The sequence below is a fragment of the Drosophila gunungcola genome (assembly GCF_025200985.1).
Source record: "Drosophila gunungcola strain Sukarami chromosome 2R unlocalized genomic scaffold, Dgunungcola_SK_2 000006F, whole genome shotgun sequence".
NCBI classification, from domain to species: Eukaryota; Metazoa; Arthropoda; class Insecta; order Diptera; family Drosophilidae; genus Drosophila; species Drosophila gunungcola.
The window spans coordinates 1,783,878-1,807,485 of record NW_026453168.1 but is presented as its reverse complement, the minus strand read 5'-3'; the positions used below and the strand labels follow the sequence as shown (position 1 = coordinate 1,807,485).

General features: G+C 40.3%; 3 protein-coding genes across 8 annotated transcripts; 1 reads left to right on the top strand and 2 right to left on the bottom strand.

Annotated features, from left to right (window-relative positions):
• Positions 1-49: 49 nt before the first annotated feature.
• LOC128254801 (calpain-A) lies at positions 50-5,603 on the bottom strand. Of its 4 annotated transcripts, none has more exons than XM_052984108.1 (14): positions 5,478-5,603; positions 4,425-4,609; positions 3,819-3,995; positions 3,555-3,756; positions 3,373-3,493; positions 3,077-3,317; positions 2,789-3,019; positions 2,340-2,732; positions 2,164-2,282; positions 1,377-1,419; positions 1,182-1,323; positions 897-1,124; positions 501-830; positions 50-441 (listed from the first exon to the last, which is right to left on the bottom strand). In XM_052984108.1, exons 2-14 carry the CDS (start codon positions 4,596-4,598, stop codon positions 356-358), a joined length of 2,487 nt encoding a protein of 828 aa, XP_052840068.1. In that variant the 5' UTR covers positions 4,599-4,609; positions 5,478-5,603; the 3' UTR covers positions 50-355. The 4 variants fall into 4 exon arrangements, with proteins under 4 accessions (XP_052840068.1, XP_052840066.1, XP_052840070.1 ...); XM_052984106.1 differs by having other exon boundaries at positions 5,473-5,560; XM_052984110.1 differs by lacking the exon at positions 5,478-5,603 and adding an exon at positions 5,423-5,438.
• A 293-nt stretch (positions 5,604-5,896) lies between these two features.
• LOC128254533 (zinc finger FYVE domain-containing protein 9) lies at positions 5,897-11,187 on the top strand. The gene is made up of 8 exons (XM_052983655.1): positions 5,897-5,987; positions 6,192-7,040; positions 7,309-8,782; positions 8,844-9,122; positions 9,185-10,208; positions 10,275-10,395; positions 10,509-10,673; positions 10,732-11,187. The coding sequence occupies exons 2-8, from the start codon at positions 6,213-6,215 to the stop codon at positions 10,882-10,884; spliced, it is 4,044 nt and encodes a 1,347-aa protein (XP_052839615.1). The 5' UTR covers positions 5,897-5,987; positions 6,192-6,212; the 3' UTR covers positions 10,885-11,187.
• A 136-nt stretch (positions 11,188-11,323) lies between these two features.
• LOC128254534 (uncharacterized) lies at positions 11,324-23,475 on the bottom strand. Of its 3 annotated transcripts, none has more exons than XM_052983658.1 (5): positions 23,341-23,475; positions 20,088-20,277; positions 12,576-12,664; positions 12,303-12,502; positions 11,324-11,955 (listed from the first exon to the last, which is right to left on the bottom strand). In XM_052983658.1, exons 1-5 carry the CDS (start codon positions 23,408-23,410, stop codon positions 11,776-11,778), a joined length of 729 nt encoding a protein of 242 aa, XP_052839618.1. In that variant the 5' UTR covers positions 23,411-23,475; the 3' UTR covers positions 11,324-11,775. The 3 variants fall into 3 exon arrangements, with proteins under 3 accessions (XP_052839618.1, XP_052839616.1, XP_052839617.1); XM_052983656.1 differs by lacking the exon at positions 23,341-23,475 and adding an exon at positions 22,156-22,314; XM_052983657.1 differs by lacking the exon at positions 23,341-23,475 and adding an exon at positions 22,156-22,314 and having other exon boundaries at positions 12,315-12,502.
• Positions 23,476-23,608: the final 133 nt, after the last annotated feature.

Sequence of the window (23,608 nt, the reverse complement as noted above, 5' to 3'; positions counted from 1 at the left end):
TGGATCGCCCGTTTCCAATAACCCAATATGTAAAAAACTTTATAGAAAATATTAGATATGGATTCCTTTAATAAGTTAACATTGGCTCAAGTTAAATTCCTTATTCAAATGTAAATAAGGGGTTTTTATAGGGTAAGTAAATAAGATTTCTGGGTCAACGATTCAATAAATTCGGTAAACATCACTTATCGACAAGCAAATACATTAACGTGATTATACAGTTGAATGAAAACTTCTTTGGAAGTGTAGTTTGATTTGTACTTTATAAAGAAACATATTGGAGATTACCATTAGGAGATTTCATTTAAACATTTGTTCGAATTGATTCGCTAACATAGATATAAAATATTGTCCTTTAAGAATATATTGTGCGTTCAATCCATTCTTCCAAAGTAAACGTAGCTGTTTCGTTTTTCTCAGTGTCTCGCTCTTTGAATATATCTGCAAAAAAATATTGGAATTGAAATTTGAATTGCATTTCTTGGTATTCTTATTTTTACCAATATAAGTTTTAATTTTAACTGCACACATAATGAAATCATCAAAAGCTATTTTGCCATCTCGTGAGCCATATCGATGACCCAAAACATTGAGAACGCGATTGTTCAAATGATAGCCAGCAGAGTTGAGTGCCTCCCGAAGCTGAAATCCAGACACCCTGCCTGTGTTCTCCACATCATAGACCTTGAAGATGGCCTTCCATTTGGCGATATCCGAAAGCAAGGTCTCGAACTCTTCGAAGCCCAGCTTGCCTGACTTATCGGCGTCCAGCATGGCCACCATGGAGCGGCAAACATCTTTGGAAAAGCCATGGGTCTCGTCCACAATAGCTGTAGGGATTTGGAAGCATTAAGTTTCTTATATATATATTTCTGCAAGGGCAGATTGTATCTTACCATTAGCTGTTACTGGACCACCATCGGCTGGATTATCCCCTATTAGCCTCTTATTCGACTGATCATTCATTCCCAACTGTTCCTCGAATGGTGTTCCTTTCAAAAATGGCCCGCAAATCAGGGACAAAAGTCCACAGGCGCCGGCCCCATCTTCTCCAGGACCTGAAGCCTGGGTCTCAAATGCGTTGGTGTTGGAGAAACGGTTGAAAACAACAGGTTTGGGTAAGTCTAACAAAAACAAAAAATTTGAAATAATATTCCAGTGGTAGTTAGTTTCGTGTTTACCGTCTCTCATCGAATGGTCCAAAATGCGCTTCAACTCCATCCAATCAACTTCCATGTCTTGGCCGGCAATGCTGTCGAACAAACGTCGCAAGCTCTCCTTCTGAGGATCCAATGGCTTGGGTGTTGGAAATCCTGGTGATATCTTTAAAGCCAAATATGTAAAAAAAACGATCCTATTTGCCAAAGTTCACTTACCGTATCGCCTTTGCCGCCATAACCCACATGATCATCATTCTCTCTATATGGGAGTGAAAAGCGAAATGATTGACATTGAAATGAATGGAAAACAAACTGTTTAGAGAGAAGCAATATAATGGTTTTACACAATAATATGTACATGTACAAGTACTAGGATTTTTAATGGTCTAATGAGTATTTTAAGCAGATTTTGTATGGGTCCATTTTTAAAGTATAAATAACGTTGTTGTGGGAGTTTTCTTTATTTTTACTTTAATAAATATATTGTTACATGAGAAAAATACATAGAATTTAAACAAAGGGTTAAGAATAGACCACTAAAAATAACTGTGTTGATAAATCTTACTAAGATTTTACCGCCCTTTTAATACCTGACAAGAAAATAGGACTTTTTACTGAGCAGACTATTTAAAATTGACGTAATACTTTCCGTTTAAAGTTAATTTCCTTAAAAATGAAACAGACTGACAGACATAACGTATAACCTTATTTAAGACAAATATTTCGAAAGTTTCAAGAATACTGTACGCTTTAATCTCAACTTTGCATATATTAAAAAAAATTGAAAAAAACAAGTAGCCAACATGCAATTCTGTAACTTAACTATCGGGAATGTGTGAGGGTAAGAGTCAAACAAACAAATCTAGTTTAACATTTACTAGCACTAAAGATATAAATATTTTGTAGTCACATACCACATATTGCACTTTAGAAGCTTTAAGTAATTGAAACCCCGCATTATTTCTAATATACAAACTCATTATCATTGTCTACTTGTACGCACTCCATGTTATTTTGAGTTTCTGAGAATACTCGAATGATGAACTCTCCCTCCTCGTTCGGATCGAAGGTTGATGGCACAATCAGGTAGTGGCCAGGAGGTAGTTTAAAGCGAGCGCATACCTAAAACGACACACATTTCAATACTAACAACAATTTTAGAGAAACCATTGTACATACTTCGCGGGTATTGATGAAGTGAGGCGATCGGCCCACCGATGATTTGTACCTGAAGAAGTTCAGGCCTTGCGGACGATTCTCCAGCTCGCGATCGTTAAGACTATAGATGGCAAAACCAATGGTCAGACATTCCATTCCCATGTTGCGCTTCGATCTGCGATTCTTCTGCATCAGGGCCACAATCACGGTGCACTGTCCCTCTTCGTCCTCCTCGTCGGGATCGACCAGCGTGATGATGTACTGGGGATTGTGCCAGAAGGTGTCCAGGAAATTGCGACAACCTCCGGCCGTTACACCGGGTGTCCATTCGCCCTCGTACATGGACATCTCCCACTTTCGTTTGCCACTCTGCTGCTGATCTTCGGTCAGCGAGTCTGGCGACAAATTGCAAATCTGCAAAAATAATTGTTTATCAAATTGTTTTGTAAAACTAAATTCCAATTTCGTACCTCCACGCGATCGAAGTGATTGAGGAAATCTTGGAAGGACATCCAGAATTCTCCATCCCTGTCAAAAGTAAGTCCTATTTCCGCCTTTTGCTCTTCGGGTATGTATCGCCACTCAGGGGAGCTATCACTCCAAGGTCCATTCCACTCAGCTTCATTGCCCCAAGGATTGCGCATTCTAATCATGGGAATCTTGCCCTGACGATTGGGCGTTACTATGTCAATAAGGCAGACCTGTAGTTAAACTCTTTGATAATTGTTAAGTTCAGTTAATATAATTGTACTCCGAACCTTGGTAATTGAGTAAGCGTGGCCACGAATCAAACCCTGGGGAGTTTCCGCCTCCGTGACATTGGGATCCGGCTCAATGGAGCAACCCATCATGGAATTGCGATCAGCTGCTTTTTGCAGAATGGTGAACAGATTGCCGGGAGCTTCCTTCAGGTCGTACCACTCGCTAACACCACCCGTAAAGTCCTCCATGGCCTCGCAAGTACTGCCTCCCTTCAGAGCCTCGTAGGACCCGTGAAGTCTGCAAAATATGGTATATCAGCAAGCTAAATAGTATGTAGAAGCTTTAGTTATACTTGGCATAAGCCTTTTCCAGCAGAGCGCTCCAGAACTCATTCTTCTCCGTGGAGTGCATGTACATCAGTTCCCCATTATAAGTGGGCAAGCGGTCATCAACAATCACATCCACCCATTTACCTTTTAAAAATTAAAAAAGAATCAATTTCCTAGGATCGTTGTAGTTGTATACTAAAATTACCATATTGCCAAAAGCGGAAATGAAATATGCCAGCGTAGTTCTCCTCGAAACTCTGCTCAGCTGGGATTACGCGGAAGAACAGATTTGCTTCCTGGGTCAAATTAGCGGTGGCAGCTAACAGCCAGCAATCTCCAAGTTCTCCCTGTTGCACATCGAACCGGGAATAGCCCTCCACAAAGAACTGCGGATTCTCGGCGATTTCCTTTATAATAAAATAAGCTATTATACCTTATCATTACCATAAATGTATTTTATTAAGCTTACATGAGGTCTCAGCCATTCGATGTGACGATCTGGACGTCGAGAAAACTGAAGCGACTCATTTGATGCCGGAAAGAGTGGATCCTCGAAGAGTGAGCCGCTGGCTAGGCAGCTGTTCAAGATGGTCTCATAGTCCTGCACTTCGGAGTAAGGTCCCAGGTTCGAGCTCTTTTCTCCCAGCTAAAAAATACTTTTTATTAGTTATATGGTCCTTTGAAAACGTATTTATGTATGCATACATATATTTCGGTACGAGTAGTCATGTATGTACAGACTAAATGTGTGTAATGGAGTTTTATAAACGAGGATGCGTTTTGTACACTTTACATGCTGAAGAAAAAACAAAACACAAGGACAACACAGTACGACACTTTGGCAGCGCATTATCCTTGGGACGGAATTATGTCAATGCCATAAGGATGACTGGATTAAGTACTTACGTTCCCATAGTACAACGCTTGGGATTGCAATGGTGTGGATTGCAATGTTTGCTAATGATTGATTGGAATGTACTTGTTAACATGCATATGGATTTTAATGGATTGTTTACGTTTGTATAGTATAGCCCTTGCCAATAGCCTATCTTGATGATAACCCCGGTCAACTTACAACTCTCATGTTCTTGATGCTGGGCAGCACCCTCTTGGTGTCAGCCTCCTTCTTAATGAAGATTTCGTTGATCACCGATCCAACCACTTCCTTGGCCGCTCCCATCGCAGCATCTCCGGCTGCGTTTAGGAACTCCTGTCCCGCTTGCCTCAAGAATCCCCTCAAGTCATCCATCTTTCAGATATCTGAAATTATAGTTTTATGTCAATAACAAAGCAGAATGCCGTCCCAGATTAAAAACCCATTTGTATATATTTATGTCCAAGTATCTGATATCTAGTTGGCAAAGTCCAATATTTATATCGCCCATATTTACTTATTTGCCTCGCGCGGGAATTAAAAGCACACCCATGGGGCATAAATATGGTTTAACGAGTATTACAGAAGCGTTAATATGTCCAACGTGACTGGAACTCGAGTTTAATTAAATTACTTTAATTCACGCAACGAGCATTAGGTTTATTCAAACAGAAATTATACGTTGGAGACAACATTTTCTCAGTTCACACCCAAATATAATTCAAACGTTTCTACATATATAATACATTATATGTGTCCCAATATATATGCTTCATTGTGTGACATCATTCGTAGCATGAGATTCTCTAGCTACTCAAAATCCAAAGGGTGTGCGCCATTCGGTGGTTTGAGCTCCATTCCTAATCCACATTGAGCTGTGACCATGACATTGAGTCGGGAACTACAAATGAATTGCACATATAGGGTATATTTCTGTCGCAATCGTAAATTGGCTTTTAATTGGGACAAAATAGGCGAGTTGGGCCCCATATTTCATAGTATTGGCCAGCATTGGTAATTCTACTGCGAAACCCAAACAGGTTTTATTAATTAATGCATTCTTTAGGCCTGGCTCATTCCCGTGGCCAGAAAATACAGAAAAACAAAGAACATCATCAAAATAAATAACTTTTGAGCATTTTGCCATTTCTAATGAACCTTATTGGCCGAGAGAACGATTTCCGATTCGAATAACGCACTTTCACTCCCCAAAACCACAACACAACAATAAAGTAATGGATCCGCGTACCGTACCTTCAATCTGGCGAGATATTTACTCACTACAAATATTTATATCTGTACTGAACACCTGACTGCCGGTTGTTGCTATCGATTCCTTTAGTATTTTTTATCGCAGTATGTGAATTTTTTAAAATAAACAAGAGAGAATGCTATGGTCGAGTTCCACGACTATTAGATACCCATTAATCAGCTAACAAACTTTAAACTATCTTTTGCCGCACAAAATAACCGAGGTCTAGGTGGCGCCATCTGTCGACTTGCATTGCCCACCATATACTTTATAGGGTCGGAAATGATCTCTTCTATCTGTAACATACTTTACAACGAATACAATATACCCTTTAGCTCAACGAGTAATGGGTATGAAAATACCAAGTCCAGAAAAGATCTGGCCAGCCAGTTTGGTGTCTTTAATTTCCAACACTATTTCAGTGGTATTTTTTAGGCAGTTTAAGTTTTGTACAATGTTTTTTGTCTCGGGGTTTTTGTTAAAAAATTAGCCAGAAAAACAAAGTAAATAAGGTAATTACAGGTCCTTCAAATAGTTACGACGCGAATTAGGTGATTTTTTACTAAAGCTTGTTATGGATGTAAACTAGATGTAATAGCCGAATGATTCACAGTTGGAGTTTTTTTTTTGTTTTTTCTTACTTTTTTTTGTGTAGCTTTTCTTTTGCGTTTTGTGAAAATTGAGCAATTAAAACATGGTGCTTTGTTTTGTTTTAGGAGTTTGCAGATTGTGTGGCCATGGATTTGGTGGACATTGATCAGGTTTTGGATAATCTGGAACTGCGCATTGCCGCCGATGAGCAGTTGACCAGAAATGCAGCTGCAGCCGCGATTTCGACAGTTCCTGGTCGTTTTTTGGGCGATGGAGCGAGTGCAACCAACAATGGAGCAGGAGGTTCGGGAGCTGCAGGGATGACACCATCGCCTCAGGCAGCTCCGGCATCTGTTAGCCTGCCCAAAACATTTGTGGGCGTCTCCCAAGTCTTCAACAGCCTTGATGACTACAGGGAAAATGTGAAATCCTTGGAGGTGGATGCCCAGCTGCCCAGTTACGACTGGCAAACGGAGACGGAACACGAGGATGACATCCACAAGTTCAGTGAACAGGCGGCCAAAAATAAGGGCCAAGCGATAGTATCCTCCTCCGAATCCCTGACCACTTCGTCCTGTTCCACATTTTCATCGGGTCCTTCGCCGGTCAGCAATGGCAGTCACTCGGAGGAGCTAACAACGCCCCCAGAAACCGATAAACCAAGTGAAGTTCAGGTGGTGCCAAAGGAACAAGATCAACCAACGGAACAAGCTAAAGAACAGAATCAAAGTCAAGATCAGGAGGTGATTACAGACCGTGATCAATCCAAGGAAAATGTAGAGGACCTGGCTGTTGGGCTGTCCTCTATCTCAATCACAGTTTCCGTCACAGAATCGCAATCCTTGTTGCCGGAAGAGGTCACAGCATCGTCTGTTTTGGGACAGGTCCTGCAGGAGCTATCGGAGAAGTCATCGCCCAGTAGAGAACCCGAAACGGAGATGACCAATGGCTTCGATGTCCCAGTACCCATTGCAGTAAGTGTTACTATGCTTAATTGCTTTAAACCATTATTTTTTCTTACTATGGTCTTCTTGGTTTAGGTGTATGTACTACAAAAGATAACGTTACTTTTCGAAATAAATCCAACGTATTTTTAGATTTTAATTAATTTGTTGCATACTTTTACAGATTTTTTTTATCATGTTATTTTGACGTATAAACAATTTTAAATCGATATCAATTCAAGATTAATTTAATTAAAACAATTTATAGCCACATGATAATAATTTCTATGCATTCCAGAAAGCTGCTGTCGCCGAAGCACCGCCCCTACAAGTGAAAGAGCAGCCGGCACAAAAAGAAGATGAGGATGAGGAGCAAGTCCAACCACAAAATGCGCGGCGCAGTCAACCCCTGACCTTCTGTTCCACCATGGATGAGATTTCCGACACAGAGCTAGACAGCATGCTGCAAGAAATGGAGGCAGATGACAACCAGGAGGGAGATCAGGAGATGCCTGAGGAAGAGAAATCCCCATCCGCCTCACCAGTGACCGAAGAGGAGTCCGTGCGGATACTGTCTGACGAACAGGAGACCACCTCCAACGACCAGATGAACGTGGACAACTTCTCGCAAGCCTCCACCGTGGAGTTTGCCGATCTGAAGCCACAGGAGTCCATACCAGTCACCGCAATGGGCGAGGATATAGCCTCTAGTTTCAGCAGCACAGAGTCGGATTCGCTTTCGGGCAGAAAGCTAGAAGGCGAGGAGGAACAGGAGGCCGAGAGAGAACAGGAGGATGCCAGCCTGGCCACTGATGCGTTGGAAACCCAAGAGCAGCGTCCGCAGCGCCCGCAAACACTGGATTTGAATGGTTGCCAGGCAGGAAATTCAACTTCATCTCAAGATGAAACCCCTGAAACCAACCAGGGAGAACCCAAGCCAGCCGAAGGCGTTGAAGGAGCAGCAGGAGCAGGTGTAATACCCGGCGAAGATGATGAGGAGAGTCCCATCTACGAGGCCGTGGGCTACAGCGATCCGCATGCCAACCTGGGCAAGGTGCCACCCATTTGGGTGCCGGATAATATGGCCGGTCAATGTATGCAGTGTCAGCAAAAGTTCACCATGATCAAGAGGCGACACCACTGTCGCGCCTGTGGAAAGGTCTTGTGCTCTGTTTGCTGTTCCCAGCGTTTCCGCCTGGAGTTTGCCAACGAGCCGGAGTCGCGGGTCTGCGTTCAGTGCTACATGATTCTGTCCGAGCGGCAGGCCAACGGATTGGAAGCTGAGTCAGCTCCTGGTTCCGCCTTGCCGCCCACTCCCATGCGTTCCCCAAATCCCAACAACCCAATGGAATATTGCTCTACAATACCACCTCATCGCCAGGTGGCCTCCTCACCAGGAGCTCCGCCACCCAGCGTAATTGTGCCCGTGGGTGTGCTGAAGAAAACCGATGGCAGCTCCTCTAACTCCTCCAGTTCGGATGGCAAGAAGGGTGCCAGAAAGCGCAAGAGTGTTATGTTCAGTGATGGCATTGCGCCGGGCAGCGAACTGGCCAGCACCATGGAACAGCAGTGGGGCGAGGCCAAGCAGGCGAGGCGAGGGCTGTCCAGAAGTGGTTCAGGTGCTGGTCAGAAACCGCCAACGCCTGCGACAGAAGAGCCACCACGCAGCATTGATACCAGCTCTACACTGGGCTTGGTGGCACAGCTCTTTCGTGGTTCCATTCCCCCAAGTGCAGCGGCTGCAACACTGGCAGCTACCGAATCACCAAGCGGTAAGGGATCGCTTTATCCCTTTCAAAATTTCCTATGATGTAATCACGTTTTATCTCTCAGCTGGTCGCTCCTCATCCCAATCGCAGGCTCAGACCTCGCCGCGGCGCAAGACGGAACCAGCGCGCAATCGCAAACTTCCGCCGAACGCAGATGCCCAAGGCTGCTATCTGCCGGTCGAAGAGAACGCCCTGCCACCCATTTGCATAACTAGCAAAGAGGGCGGTGAAGTGGACTACAAGATGGTGCGCAACGATGGATCGCTCCTGGAGCGATTGCAGAATGAAACGCTAAAGTTTATCATAAAGAATAACTTCTATGTGCTGGTCAAGATTGTTAACAGTCAGTATTTGCATCTATATATTATTATGAATCCTTTTAAACGCAATTTTGTTAACCTTCAGTGAGCTGCTGTATGAATCGCTGGGTGCTGAACTTCACCACATCTGGACTACATCACATGGCCAGCGATGAGCTGATCATTCTGCTGGAGATTAAGCCACCGAAGCAGGGGGAGTCAGCCAATGGCGAAGTGGCCATCCCAAAGGACGTATTTCAGCATCTAAATGAGATCTATGCGGAGGCGGAGCATGCCCGATCGAGCACCCATGAATTGGCTTTTACCAGTCCGCGTAACGCCAATTTCCTCGGTTCCCGGGAGCATGGCGGATTCATTTTTATCCGGCCAACGTACCAGTGTCTGCAGGGCGTTATTGTGCCAGACAATCCCTACCTGGTTGGCGTGCTCATCCATCGTCACGAGGTTCCATGGGCTAAGGTCTTACCGTTGCGATTGATCCTCCGTTTGGGAGCCCAATACCGCTACTATCCCTGCCCTCTTATCTCGGTGCGCGGCAGGGAATCGGTGTACGGAGAAATAGCTCAAACTATTATCAATTTCTTGGTTGATTTCCGGAACTACTCCTACTCTCTACCGGCTATCCGAGGATTATATATCCATATGGAGGACAGGCAGACAACTGTGATTATTCCAAAGTATCGGCAGCAGGATGTAATCAAGGCAATCAACAATGCCAGCGATCATATATTGGCATTTGCCGGTAACTTCTCAAAAGTGGCAGACGGACATTTGGTGTGCATGCAGAATATCAACGACGATCGGTCTGAGATGTACTCCTACTCCACGCAGGCCATTAACATTCAGGGTCAACCCAGGAAAATAACAGGTGCGAGTTTCTTCGTCTTAAATGAAGCCCTCAAGAGCAGCAGTGGTTTGTCGGGGAAATGCAGCATCGTGGAGGATGGTCTGATGGTACAGATAATGCCCGCTAAAATGGAAGAAGTGCGTCAGGCGTTGCGCAACCAAAACGACATCGATATCGTCTGCGGGCCCATTGATGCCACCGACGATCAGAGTGAGATCGTGAGCATAAAGTGGGTGGACAATAATCGGGACATTAATGTCGGGTAAATTTAGCAATGACACCTTTTTAGAAATTATGGAACTTTATTAATAACACTTTTAATTGACAGCGTTAAGTCGCCCATTGATGACCAACCCATGGATGGCATTTCCAATATGCGTGTCCATGCCAGCTTCAACTATTCCAATGCAAATTATGCCATCCGCCTGAGTGATATCTACATTGTCAAGGTGAGAAAGTTTAAATTCATATTTATATTTCGTTACCTAGGGTTCAAGTTAAGTCAAATAAATCATCTAAGTGCCTCTAATTTACTATTATTTTTTCCTGTATTTACTTATAGTGCCAAGACTGGTATGCCACAAATGGTGGAAACTATGCAGACATAACTCGGATTGCCGAGGAACTGGCTCGCAGCGCATCGATGGCCCTGCTGCCTTTCCTGGATCTTTTGGTGGCGGCTGGGATTAATAAACTGGGTTTGAGAGCCACTCTCGACCAGGAAAATGTAAGTGTAACAAAATGTTTACAAAAAATATTATATTTGTAAACCATCGACTTCGTAGGTTGGCTATGAGGCCGGAGCTCGGGGCTCTAAACTACCGCCGCTGTACATGAACGCCCTGGATAACCATCTGATAGCCACGCTTCATGGCGAATCTTCTGGCATTCAGGATCCAATCATTCTCGAGCTGGTCTTCTACATACTAAACGCCTGACTTTAGTCCCTTGTAGTGCAATTCTCCTGCTGGTTTCGAAGCCCAAACGGATACTTTCTTAACTCTAAGCTCGAAGCGAACAAAGCTTACAAAAACTACACGTGCCCATGGGGCTTATGAGGAGGATATATAGTCGTATTGTTGGCTCAGTTAACTGTGTATATATTTAAGTAGCTCATCGATTGGTTTTTGTCTCAGCTTTTCTACGATTTCCCTCCCTTTTCATTTAAAATGTTATATTATTCCTGAATTTTATTTGTTTTGAGTTTTCATTGAAAGTAAAAAGTATCTAAGCAACCTAAATATATATATTTGTATGTGATGTTCTTTAATATGCTTTACACATTTACCATTCGAGTATATATGAATAACAAACTATATAAAAACTGTTAATCAAATCGCTGTTTATATTTGCGGAAATAAGGAAAACAATGGTGGATTGTTGTTAAATTATTGGTAGCAATTCTTTATTCAATTTAAAGTGTTCCAATTGACTTTGTCTTGAGTGTCTGGTTTATAAAATACATTATCTTTACGATGGGTCTAAAAATCGTCACCACCCGCAGACGACACAAAATATATAACAACCTATAAATGTATATAAAAAATGATGTTCATTCTCTCTCAGATTGTACATAATTTAAACTACGTCTAGTGCCGGGGGACAGACACACAAAATAATAATGCACTCCTCCAAAGTGTTGATGCTGTGGATGGTGATATGTATGCTATATACAAAATGACATTGGGAAGCATCAGTTGCACTCGATTTATTGCTCGGCGTCTGCCTCATCTGTTGTATATTGTTTAGTTGTTGTGTATATATTTGTGGTTTATATAACTTAAGCACTCGTGTCCCTTAGATATTTACGCACAACCCGAGACTGAGCCCTACAGCTCGTCGTGTTTGGGTCCGGAGAACTCATCGTGCGAGATGAATCCATTCTTGTCCTTATCCTCGTGCTGGAAGATCTCCTCCACCAGCTTGTCGTTCTCGGCCAGCATGTTCTTCAGCTCGGCAGAGTCCTGACCCTCGACGGCGGTCATCTGCTTCTTCAGATATTCGCTGACCTGTGGAGCAAATTAGACCCAGAATTAGTTATGTTTTTACAGCATGTTTTAGCAGATCGAAAAGAGTTTTATTGTGGCACAGAAAAAAATGTATAATCAATTAAACACTTTTTGTATTCACATAGTTTTCTTTTAAAAAGATAACAAGATTCAATTTTTAAATTTTATCAAAAATACCTCTGTTTATTGATCAAAGGGAAATCGTAAATTAAATATTAATAATTTTGATCTGTGAATATAAGCTTATAGTTATCACATTTTTCTGCTTAGGGGTTAGTAACTTATCCCACGTCCAACGGATATTTCAGTGTAGAAAGACATATATAAAACAAAAGTGCGATCCATACATAGACGATTACCTCTTCGCGACTCAGCTGCTTGTCGGCATTATCGTCGATCTCCTTGAACACATTGGTGGTGGGCGGGGCGTTTCCGATGTTGATCAGCTCCACATCGAACAAGAGGGTGGCCTTGGGCGGGATCACATTGCCGGCACCCTGATCACCATAGCCCAACTGGGGAGGAATAGTCAGCTTGCGCTTCTCACCTGGTTTCAATTAAAAACGAGGAGACCCAAATTAAATTTTGTATATTTGGAAAACAATGTATTCAGCACTTACCCACGCACATGTTGAGCAAACCCTGATCCCAGCCCTTAATCACCTGGCCGGCGCCCAATTGGAATGTGAAGGGCTGGTCGCGGTCGAAGCTGCAAAAAAAGGAGATACAAATTGTTAGACTCTTGTTAGCCACAAAGTTTCAAGTGCTTACAGGTGTCGAGGGACAAACACCCACCGTAAGCCGAAACAATTCATCATTTCTTTATGTCATGTCCCTCCACTTTTTCAGCAGTCTATAAAAATTATTTATTTGATGGTCTCGCTAAGCGAATTTACTTTAATTTGTTAAGCGTAAAACAAGGGGATAAAAGGCAAGTCGCTGCTCAGATATGCATGAGAATGTCGCCCCTTGAGCTTGATGTATGATGTGGCACAGTTGCAGCCCATTTGATGATGATTGTGATATATATTGAAATGGATTCACAGTATCTTAGGGGTGCAAATGGAGCCATAAACACGTTGTAAAATGCCTTTTATAGGCCAGCATTCTTATAAGCTTTACTCAGAGTTGAAATTGTACATTTTTAGCAAATTTTAAACCCTAGGAATGAAAGCCCATTCAAAAAAAAATTATTGTTTCAATAAATAAAACGTAGTAGATTAATTATGTATTATTTATAATAAAATCTAATACACTTACTGATGTAAGTTATTAATACCCTCCTAATTCGTATTGCTTTTAATTTTTAAAGGCTGCTTAACTTTTTTTAACATTTAAAGGCCAAACAATTCCTTGACAGACTTTTTGAACCCTCCTGAGATCTGAACTTGGCAATTGAAATGTGTCGCCTGGGCCTCCTGAATGCAGGAAAAGTTTTATATATTTTTTTGTCAACTCTCCTGTTGTTCATCATTATATTATTATTGTTGTTTGTTAAGAAAGTTGTTTAAACTTGTCGGTGATCCCCGTTTAAAAGTCTGGAGTGAAGAAGAGTGAGAAGAACCGAGACAGATTATTGCACTTGAGGCCGGGAAAAAGGAAACAAATGATTAACCAGGAGTCACCCACATGGGTGGGAAAGTTTCTAGAGCTTGTCTGTTAAATATTTTATGTGCATCTCCTGGGCATTTTGCAAACATTTTTACATGCTCCGGCTGTTGTTTCAAATTCGGGTTCAAGTCACAATGATGATGGGGCAAGTGGAAAGTGGAAGTGCGTCAAGTGGCATGCGGATTGCCGCTGAATAATCCACCCAACCGGGCCGAAAAAGAAAAAAAAAATAAATAAATGGTAGCAAACACACATGCACGGCGGTTAAGTGTGACTCTGGAGCGTAACCAAAGTGTCGTCGTCGCTGTTTTTGTCGCCGGCTTTCGCTCAAGTGCAAATCTCCTGATGAAATAAAAAAGCGTAAAAAATTTGTATCCCATCCCCCTAAAAATGCTGGGGATGTGCTCCTATGTGTGTTTCGGTTTGTTTTCCAGGGATTATGCGGCATCTAAGACACCTTGGCGGCTTGTCTTTATTCCGGTGTCGCTGTCTGTGGCTGTGAATTTTTATTGCATTATTTTGCAAGAATTTCTAGTAACATGTGAAACATTTTATGGAGTCTCCTGTTTGGTTTGTTGTATTCTTCTTAAGCTACTGAGGGGTTTTAGCCTTGGAGTGTTTACTCCTGAATCCCCGCTAATTTATGCGATTTGGGAGGCTCAACACAAAACATTTATTTGGCTTTGCTTATTTTCTTCAACCATATTGAACGCTTACATTGCTGCCATTGAGTCCGTTTCCGAAAAGGTATGTTTTTTTTAGTTTGCCCGAAAAAATACCATCCATTTCTGGGAATCAGTCTTTTTTAACGAAATCATGAGCTGATAATTGTGAACACTTTATTGAAAAACAAATTTTTAAATTGTTTATAATTTGATTTCTAATATCCCCTGCCAACATTTCCCTCAAAAAATTAAGTTTCAGCCCATTTAACGCCCAATTTATCCCAAAACCTTAAATGAAAACCGTTTAAAAACGTAGCTGTCGAGCCGTAAATAAATTAATAAAATCGTTTAAACGTGTTGATTGTTTCAGTCAGCACCGTTGACCCTCCTCTCCGGACTTCCGCGTCCTTCGTCCTCTTTGTCCCCCTGAGGCAATCAAATATTTATAAATTACCGGACAACGCAAACAAAAGGTCAGCTGAGATCAGACCTGAACTCACTCGCAGGTGGACAAACAAGTTGCAATTGCAGTTGTTATGCAATTGGCTAAAGTCAAACAGAAACTCATGGATATTTTGCAAGTGTTTTGCTGGTTTTTCCAGCTCGTCTCTGGCGGCGCATAGATTGTGGTTTAAAGGGGCTCTGCTCTGCTCATATGTGTGTTTATTTTCGGGGGGTTTTATGGCCAGCACATTATCATAAAGTCAAGCAAAGAATGTAAACTCATTCATCCACTCACTAAATATTTAATAAGTTTCGATTTCATTCTACCACGGCTGATTCTGTTTTTCTCGTTTGTATCCCAATTCCAGTTCGAATCCGAGTTGGTATCCGTATCTGCGAATTGCGAACCAAGTCCCAACGCATCGCATAATTTAAAATGCAGCTCAATGGGCGACCAAACATCCGTTTGGAGTTTTACGTGATTCCGCACCACGGGTGGCGCTCGATGGCAGGGGCTTTTTTGGGTGGCATATGGCCACCCGAAAATCATACCACGTCACTCCGACGACTCCAGACACATTCAATCCAATCAAATTGAATCCTTTTGGGCGGCTCCCTTGATGACCCCGTTTTATGTGTCCGGCCAAGAAAAGTTATAAAATCAAATATGCAACCGCAATTCCTTCACCTTCCCGCTTTTAGAGGCCTCCCCTTTGGGGCGACAAGTTGCGATTAACGTGCACCAAGGACAAGGACTCCGCCAGGGCCTCGGCCCCTGGATTTCTCTCTGCGGGAATGGTCAACGTGCGAACAATTCACACAAAAAGTCTAAAGTTTGAACAAGTTTGCACCCCTGCACTGAGACAACAATATTAAAGACGAAATAAAAATAAAAAGAATATTATAGAAACCTTAACAATATATAAATCAGAAGACTTTTATATTCATAGTTAATCATTATTACTTAATACCTGATTCTATAATTCAATAATTCATTTGGCTTCCAAATCATTTTTTTTACAAAGATGTTTCATTTATAAAACCCAAAACCTTTAATAAAAACCGTTTTAAAACGTTGCTGTCGAGTCGTAAATCAAATAGTTGTTTATTTCTTGAATGCAGTTCTATTCAATCTATGCTAAATTTACAAATTAAGACTTTCAATATATTTTAATTCCTAAATAGACATATTACATTATAGGCTGTTTGATTTATATTTATAATTTTTAAGGCTTAAGTCAAAAACATTGTAAAAAATGTATAAGAATTAAAAAATTTTTTTTCTATTGCAGCTTTTACAATTTTCTCAATTTGAAATATTTTTTTTTCCAGTGCCGAGACAAGTACTGCACGGAACACCCAAATTTATGCCCCAGCTGGCGGCATCACGTTCGTACGCCCTTAACACAACCCCGAAAAAAGCTGCTGTAAATTGTGGAAAATAAAAATTGCAACCGTTGAAGCTCATTAATTATTTAAACTATCTACAAATGTGTCTGACGGGGGCCAGGCAAATATATATTCGAGGCAAGAGTTGCCATAAAAGTCAGACGGCTGTTGCAGTTGCAGAAACAGCAGCACTTGATTGCTTCCACATGGTAATGAGCTTTAGATTTAGTGGCCATCTTTAGCGCCGACTGCCACTCCAGTACTTTGTTTCACCTCACAAGTGTTTTGCCCCCAATGGTGTCAAGGTTTTTTGTGGTCATTCAAGCAGAGCTTAAGGTCTCCCCCAACTCCGATTTCCCCCCTCCATTACCGCCCCATTCAAGGTTGCCCAGAGTAAGCTAAAACTTTCACTTTGATGCATTTCTGCTTGCTGCTGTTTTTTTACGCACTCTGCTTTTGGATATTAAATGGAACTTGCTGCAAAAAAAAAAAAAAAGAGGTGACAAAGGGGGGGAGGGAAATTTGGGAAGTGGATGGGTAAGAAATAAAAGGAGGACTTTGCACTTGGAACATACAAATCATGGCAGCCAGAAAGCGACAACATCGCAAGTTATGGCCCGATGCTTCAGGTAACAGACTTTTGCTCCTCTTTATTTTCCCCATTCCGGCTCTACTTCTCTTACTCTTGGTTACTTCAGCGTTACGTTGTCAAAAATTTGTGAAGCATTTTTTGAAGACGCCAACAAAAGACCAACTCCTCTTTTCATATTCAAACTAAGAGTTGCACTGAGAGGGATTTTACCCGAAAAGAAAGTCTTATAAAATAGACACAAAGTATTTGAAATTTATTTGAATACGTCTTGATAGAAAAGGTATTAATAAATCAATTAAACTATTTCCATTGAAGCATCAGTCCCTGCCTTTTTATGGTTTTATTTTTGGCTCTCAAACTTTCTCTTATACAAAATATTCCATTATTAACATGTTAATTAAATGTGTGGCATTAAGGCGTGAATTGAATTCAATGCTCGAAGTTTGCTTCCAAAATTCGATAGGAATAGAAAAGAAAATATTTATGGTTTAAACTAAATTATTTCCGTTCAACTTATTATTATTTTACTTAACTCTTACCAAGTTTTAACAGTACCTTCCTCGTTGTCTCAACCAAACTTTAAGGGGAAACATCACAATGTTTTGGTACTGGAACTCAAGTAACAAATTAATTTCCCCAGAAGAGTGACACAGCTTGAAAGGGCCACGTTGCACATGAAAAACTTCAAGGGGGCATATATCATAAGAGGTGAAAGGGAGTGGGGGCCGGCAGTAGTGTATTCATGTTACGCGTCAGGCTGATTAGAATATAGCGGCGAGAGACTAAATAATTTATGCGGCCAAAAGAAGGTCTGCGGGTCAAAAGTAGAGCTCAACTTGTTGCCAGAAAAACAAGAGACGACGCGAAAGTCTAATGAAGATGGGAGGTGGGGGCTGGAGTCATTGACAAACTGTGGTTGCACGTGACTTGGCCATGGCTATGACAGGTAGACTTGATGGACTCCTCTGCTCCACTGCCTCCTTTTCTATTTTGCTCCTTTCGGTGGAGACAATGGAATGATAATAAAAGCAGGCACGTGACAGGATTCCAGCTCTTGTCCCACTCATTATTGAATTAGTTATAGGAAAGAAGGGGAGAAGGAGAAAAAATTTGTAATTGTCCGAAATGTAAAATGTCTTTTATGGTCAACCGAGTATGTTGTAATCCTTTTTAATATCAATTAAGCACGAAAACCCATTTTCTGTTCTTTTATGCTTGTGTGCTTAGGACAGTTTCCATTTTGATTGGCGGTTCAATAAGAAATTCAATCGACCAAACCTGTCAAATACAGAAAAAATGTTCCTATTTATCTCTCTAAAGGAGCATCATCGTTAAAGCCTTTTCTCAAGTGCTCTTCAGGCAAAAGCTTAATTATCCCAGAGCCAAAAGAAAGTGTAGCCAGCTTTCAGGTAGCTAATTTCCGCTGCAAGGAGACTATATGGCCTAAAACATGAAATGGCAGGAGGAATTGTTCGCAGCTTCAGGCAAGAAATGGCTGAAAAAGATTTTTAGCATAAGGATACAAGAAGGTAAAGGAGCAGGAGTCGGAGCAGGGGGAAGCTGTCGACATCCTTGACTGCACTTGACTGGCACAAAGTGCCTTGTTTGTTGGCCAAGTTCGGGGGCATTTAAGCCGCAGCAACAGGTGGCAAGCCAGAGAGAAAATGGCAGAGAGGACGCACTCTGATTGAGTTAGTTAGTTGGCCAGCTCTCTCCTGCCAGACTGAGCCTTTACCACGCTAAATTTAACAGCAATTGCAAAACTTTTAAGTCCAGAGAAAGGTAAAAGAGGGGATACAACTTCCACATAATTTGCTACTCAGTGTGCAACCAAAAATTGTCTACCAAACTCAAGGTGAGGCCCACAAGTAAAAGGACAAATTTTGCTACACAAAAATGTCCAATGATGGATGGGAAAACGAAATGTTTTCCGTTTTAGCATATGACAAAATGGGTTAAGGTGGGGTAATTCAAAGAGACTGGGGTCAGTCAAACGATTATAAAATCATTTCCCCTATGACAAAACCAATTTTCTGGTCATAAAATTAAATCTAAATTTGATAAGTAAGAGCACAGTGAGTAAAAGGGTGGATTGATACACCCACATATCATTCAACTTATGCTTCATTTATATACACTCATCAGGCAATATATCAGTTTAGTTAATCTAGTTTCTGTCCATTATCAACAAGTTTTTGCCTCAGGTGATATTAATAAAATGCCTGATAATGAATTTTAGCGCTTGCCAAACGATTACACGCACCGAAAAAATTTTGTTTAGGATGGTGGGAAACAAGACAGTTCATTTTTCGCACATGTGAAGTAATTTAATCCTTCAAGAGGGTTTAATTGCCTTTTCTGCTTTAGCTTGGAGCTTTGGTCTGGAATCTAAAATTTCACTGTTGCGTTTAATTTACAGGATTTATTGCGGCCTGCCAAAGGGTTAAAAATGAGAACAAATTTAAAAATAAAAAAAAAAACGTTGACGGGAAAGCTTCATTGGGAATATACCTCAATAAAAATCTGAAATCCTTAAAATGTAAAAAGGAAAATATTTAGATTTAGGCCTAATAAATTACAAATTTAATATGATATTTAATCATTTTTAAGTATGTTATTAACGAATGTCCTTTAAGGGCAATTTTTTCACCCTCGGAAATAGCTTAATACTTATTTTAATTTCTTTCAAAAAATATCAAAAACGAGTTCAAAACTTATTGTATTATTATTAGTTTGTTAAAGAAACACGTCCTACTATTTAATGATTTAAGGCTATAACCAAGCCCTTGGTCATCTCTTTTCCTCCCAGTTTTTCACCGGAAAATGATTCTTTGCTTAATGAAGCCAAAAATCTAGGGCCACGTCACTATACACACATATAACCCACAGAAATCGAAACAAAAAGCGGGAAAACTGAGATTGAGATGGGTTGGAAGAAGAAGGGGCGCATTCAGGCATGGAAAATGCACCAGCAACAAAAACAAAAAACAACAGCAGCGACAATGCAACAATGAGATCGCTTATCAGTTGGCGTCTAATTTACGGCAATGAGCCGCCGTGACGACAGACTGACTATGCAGCACCAGCAGCTTTAATCCCATGCGGGGAACACATGTATCTGCGAGTATGTTAATCTCCAATGGAAGTGAGTGTGTGCGTATGGAGATTACGGTCGAAATCAGCTTTAAAATTATTTCATCCTGAACTCTGACATTTTCCGAAATGTTTGGGTAATATAGAATATCAATTAAATTTAATTATCAAGACTCTCGCTTGCTTGCTATGAAGTAACAGTAGACAATTAAATGTGGCAATTATTTTTGGCTTGCAAACTAATAATTCGAAACAATTAAACAACAAATTTATTCGATTGGGAACGTGTGGAACACTCTTATGTTTAAACAAGTTATTTTTAATAACCCAAAACTCACCTTGAATCGAACTTCTTGCCATCGGCCTGCAATGTTCCAGTGTAGTGCATGGTGAGGGAATCGCCGGATTTCGACTTTTGTTCACACACCTCCGGAGTACTGACCACCTCCACTTTCAGATCCTCGCCGCTGACATGGCTGATGGCCACCACCAGAAGGCACGACAAAACGAGAATGGATTTCAACATGGCTGCAAGAAAAAAAAGGAAACTTGATTATTAATAAGACTTTCGAAAAAGAAGAACGTGTTAAAACACTTGACTACAAATAGTGTAAATGTCTCAATGGTTGATAATACTATAAAACACAGTCATCTTTCGGGAAATTGTAAAATATTTATACTATAAGCAATTTATATTGAGAAACATGTTAATATTATCATTTTACTATATTATTCACAAATTTCACGATGATTTGACATTCAGATGAACTGTTTGTTAAAAAAAATAACAAAACTGCATTTAAGTTTTAAAAAAATATCAAATCCTTTTTCAGAATATAATATTGCTTGATCCATCAATAAATTAATGGGAACCAATCCAGACCCTTGATCTTTAATGTTTGACTAAAGTTTATATCCCTGGAATGTAAAAAAAATATGATACCCACCAACTTGAAACTAAACCAAACCACCAATGCTTGTCTTGGATTAATGTTGCCCACTTTTATACACCCAGATTTATCTTCACTATCATCTGCTCTCCATCATCTTCGCCTTAATCATCATAAAAACATTGCACAAGCATTAAATGTTGAATTTAAACCAATTACCCGGAAAGGTGTAAAACATTTTTGCTCAACAGTGTAAAGTTGAAATTGGATGGTGGCGAGGGGCAGGCAGCGATTGCGAATGGGATGCGCGAAAGGCAAAAATTAGTCATTATGCAAATGTGCAATTCATTGCAGAGTGGGGAGCTGATTTCGACCAACCAGATTTGACCATCTCAACCAGCTGGAGGGGATTATGCAAGCCAAAACCAAAGCCAAAAACGAAATTATTGCGCGTACATGGTAGCGTATGCGTAATGTCCGTCGTGGTAAATTCCAATGGGATGTTTGTGGGTGTTTCTGGTTAAATGAAAGTTTTGAAAGCGTCTAGGTCACCCAAATAAAACGAAACACAAAATAAATTCAAATTGCCGCAAAAAAAAACATAAAAAGGCATACAAAAAATAAAATATGGAGGGACTTAATATAGTTGGAAAACTTTCACTAATGGAAAGGTAATGGTCAAGCCTCAATTACATACGTGAAATCGACTTTACCATTTCTTGATCTTCCTCATCAACTACTCTCTTTTGTTTCTGCTTCTTTTTATTTCTAAAGTGAACACTTTACTAAGTGAAATCTCTGCTATTTTAATTTAGTTAAAACTGTAAATATTTTTTGTATTTGTTGTATTCTAAAATAATGTCAATAAGCTTATAACATACAAAAATTGCTCCGAAAAATAAATAATTTAACATATAAAGCAACTTGTTTAATAATAATTCAAGTATGTAAACAGCCTATATAAGTTCACTATAGCGAGCGTCCATTTTTTTATTTTTTGGGCTTAAAACCTGTTGAGGCGATCCAGCTTCTTCTTTTCCGAAAGTATCTTTTTTGTTTTAACTTTTTTGTATGTCTTTTATGAAAGGTTCAGTGAACTGGTGGTACGAAGTTTACCGTAAGAGTTCCAATTTACAGACCGGCGCTAAATGTTTTGGAAAATCTAGCCCTAAGCGACACGTCAGGAGTTTTCCTTCTTTTCCGAATAAGCAGTGCTAATTATTGAACCGATCGTGATTAGTCGAACAGCAACAACAACAAGTACTAGAAACCACCCGGCAATATTTTTTATTTCTATGGACTTCAAGCGATAAGCTCTCTTTCTCCTCTTTTTTCGTTCAGTTTTCTTGGGGCGTATGTGTATGCGTGGACTGAATATGAATGGAAGAGACACGACAGCAATGGCAAAGTACACGCTTTCTTTCGATTTCTCGAATTTCATTTCTTAATGAGCACATTTTCTAGCTATTTACGTTAAACCAAACACACGATTTTCGACCTGATGCTTGCAATATACCTTTTGTCTTCCACAGACGGATATCACTTGGTTCCGGCGGAAGGGCGGGGGCGGATTTGATGGGCGAACAACAAAAACACGCGAGCAAACGGCGAGAGGAGTGAAACAACGTCCGTTCCGATCGAAGTGCGGCAGAGAAATGCTGGAAGCGTCGCCGCAGTCGTCGCTTTACTACTCTCGACTCGAACACTGAAAAAAAATCGTCCCTTAATACATATTACAATTGATAGTTGATTCCCAGAAAAAAATCATATTGCTACATGCATTTTTAAGGCTGCCCAGGTTATTATCCTGGCTCATAATAAAAAAAAATTCTTCAGGCAGTTCTTATAGACCACACCCCTTTTTCATAAACATATTTAAAAACATCATTGATAATTTATGACTAAGCTGTAATTTTAAGAAATAAAATAAATAAACAAATTTTTTAAATAAAAAATTTGGTTTTATTCAAAACTGAATTACTTTGGGTACAATTCTTTGAACGCACCCGAATTTTACAAAAAATTTTCTTTGGAGAGCGACTGAGAGAAAGAGCGATGGTAGTGTAGTGCTCCAATCTTAATCACATGTGGGAGAGCTGGAGAGAGAGTAAAAGATCGTGTCGCTGTGTCAGTAAGAAGCATTTCACAGTGGGGGGGGATGTGCACAAAGAGAGAGAGAGAGAGAGCGCACTTGTCCACGTAAACGTTAGTAGCTTGTTTTGCTTCTGCCCATGGGCGGGATCCACTGGATAAAGAGGCACAGAGTTACAGTGGATAACAGATATAATTTTTCTTATCAAGATAATAATACGTACAAAAATGTTTGTTTTTTTTCCAAAAAATATTATTGCACTCATATGATGATAACCTCTAATAAAGGTCATTTTATTTTTATTTCGAAAATATTACTCTTGACTAAACCCCCTGCTAAAATTCTTTATATAGTTATAAATTTAACATGAATTTTTATCTGATCTTAAACAAAAAAGTTCCAATGAACAAATTTTTAATAGAGCTATTTTTTACCGCAACGAGTTTTCCTCACCGATCCTATTGAAAATATTTACCGACTTGAGTATTTGTTTTTTTTTGGGTCAAACATATATTTAAAATAAATCATTTTAAAAAATGACAATCTTTAAATTTTTTACATTTACATTCCACCGTAGTTCTCGAAAATGTTTGATTAAATAAAACTTACAGGAAACTCTGATGTATAATCCGGAAAGTAAGTTAAGTTTTATGTTTTTAAACTTTCTTCGAAAAAACATTAACCAAAAACCAAAAATATATGGAACTCGAAAGGAACACAACCTGCTCGGGCAATTTTTTAAATTTAACTAAAAGGAATTGCGACAAGGGACAGTATGTTGCTGAAATGTTTTGGCTACAAAGTTGCCGAAACATTTTGCCCCGCCCTCTTTTCCGAAGGCGCAGGCGCTTGATTTGTTTGTGGGTGGAGCTTGAAA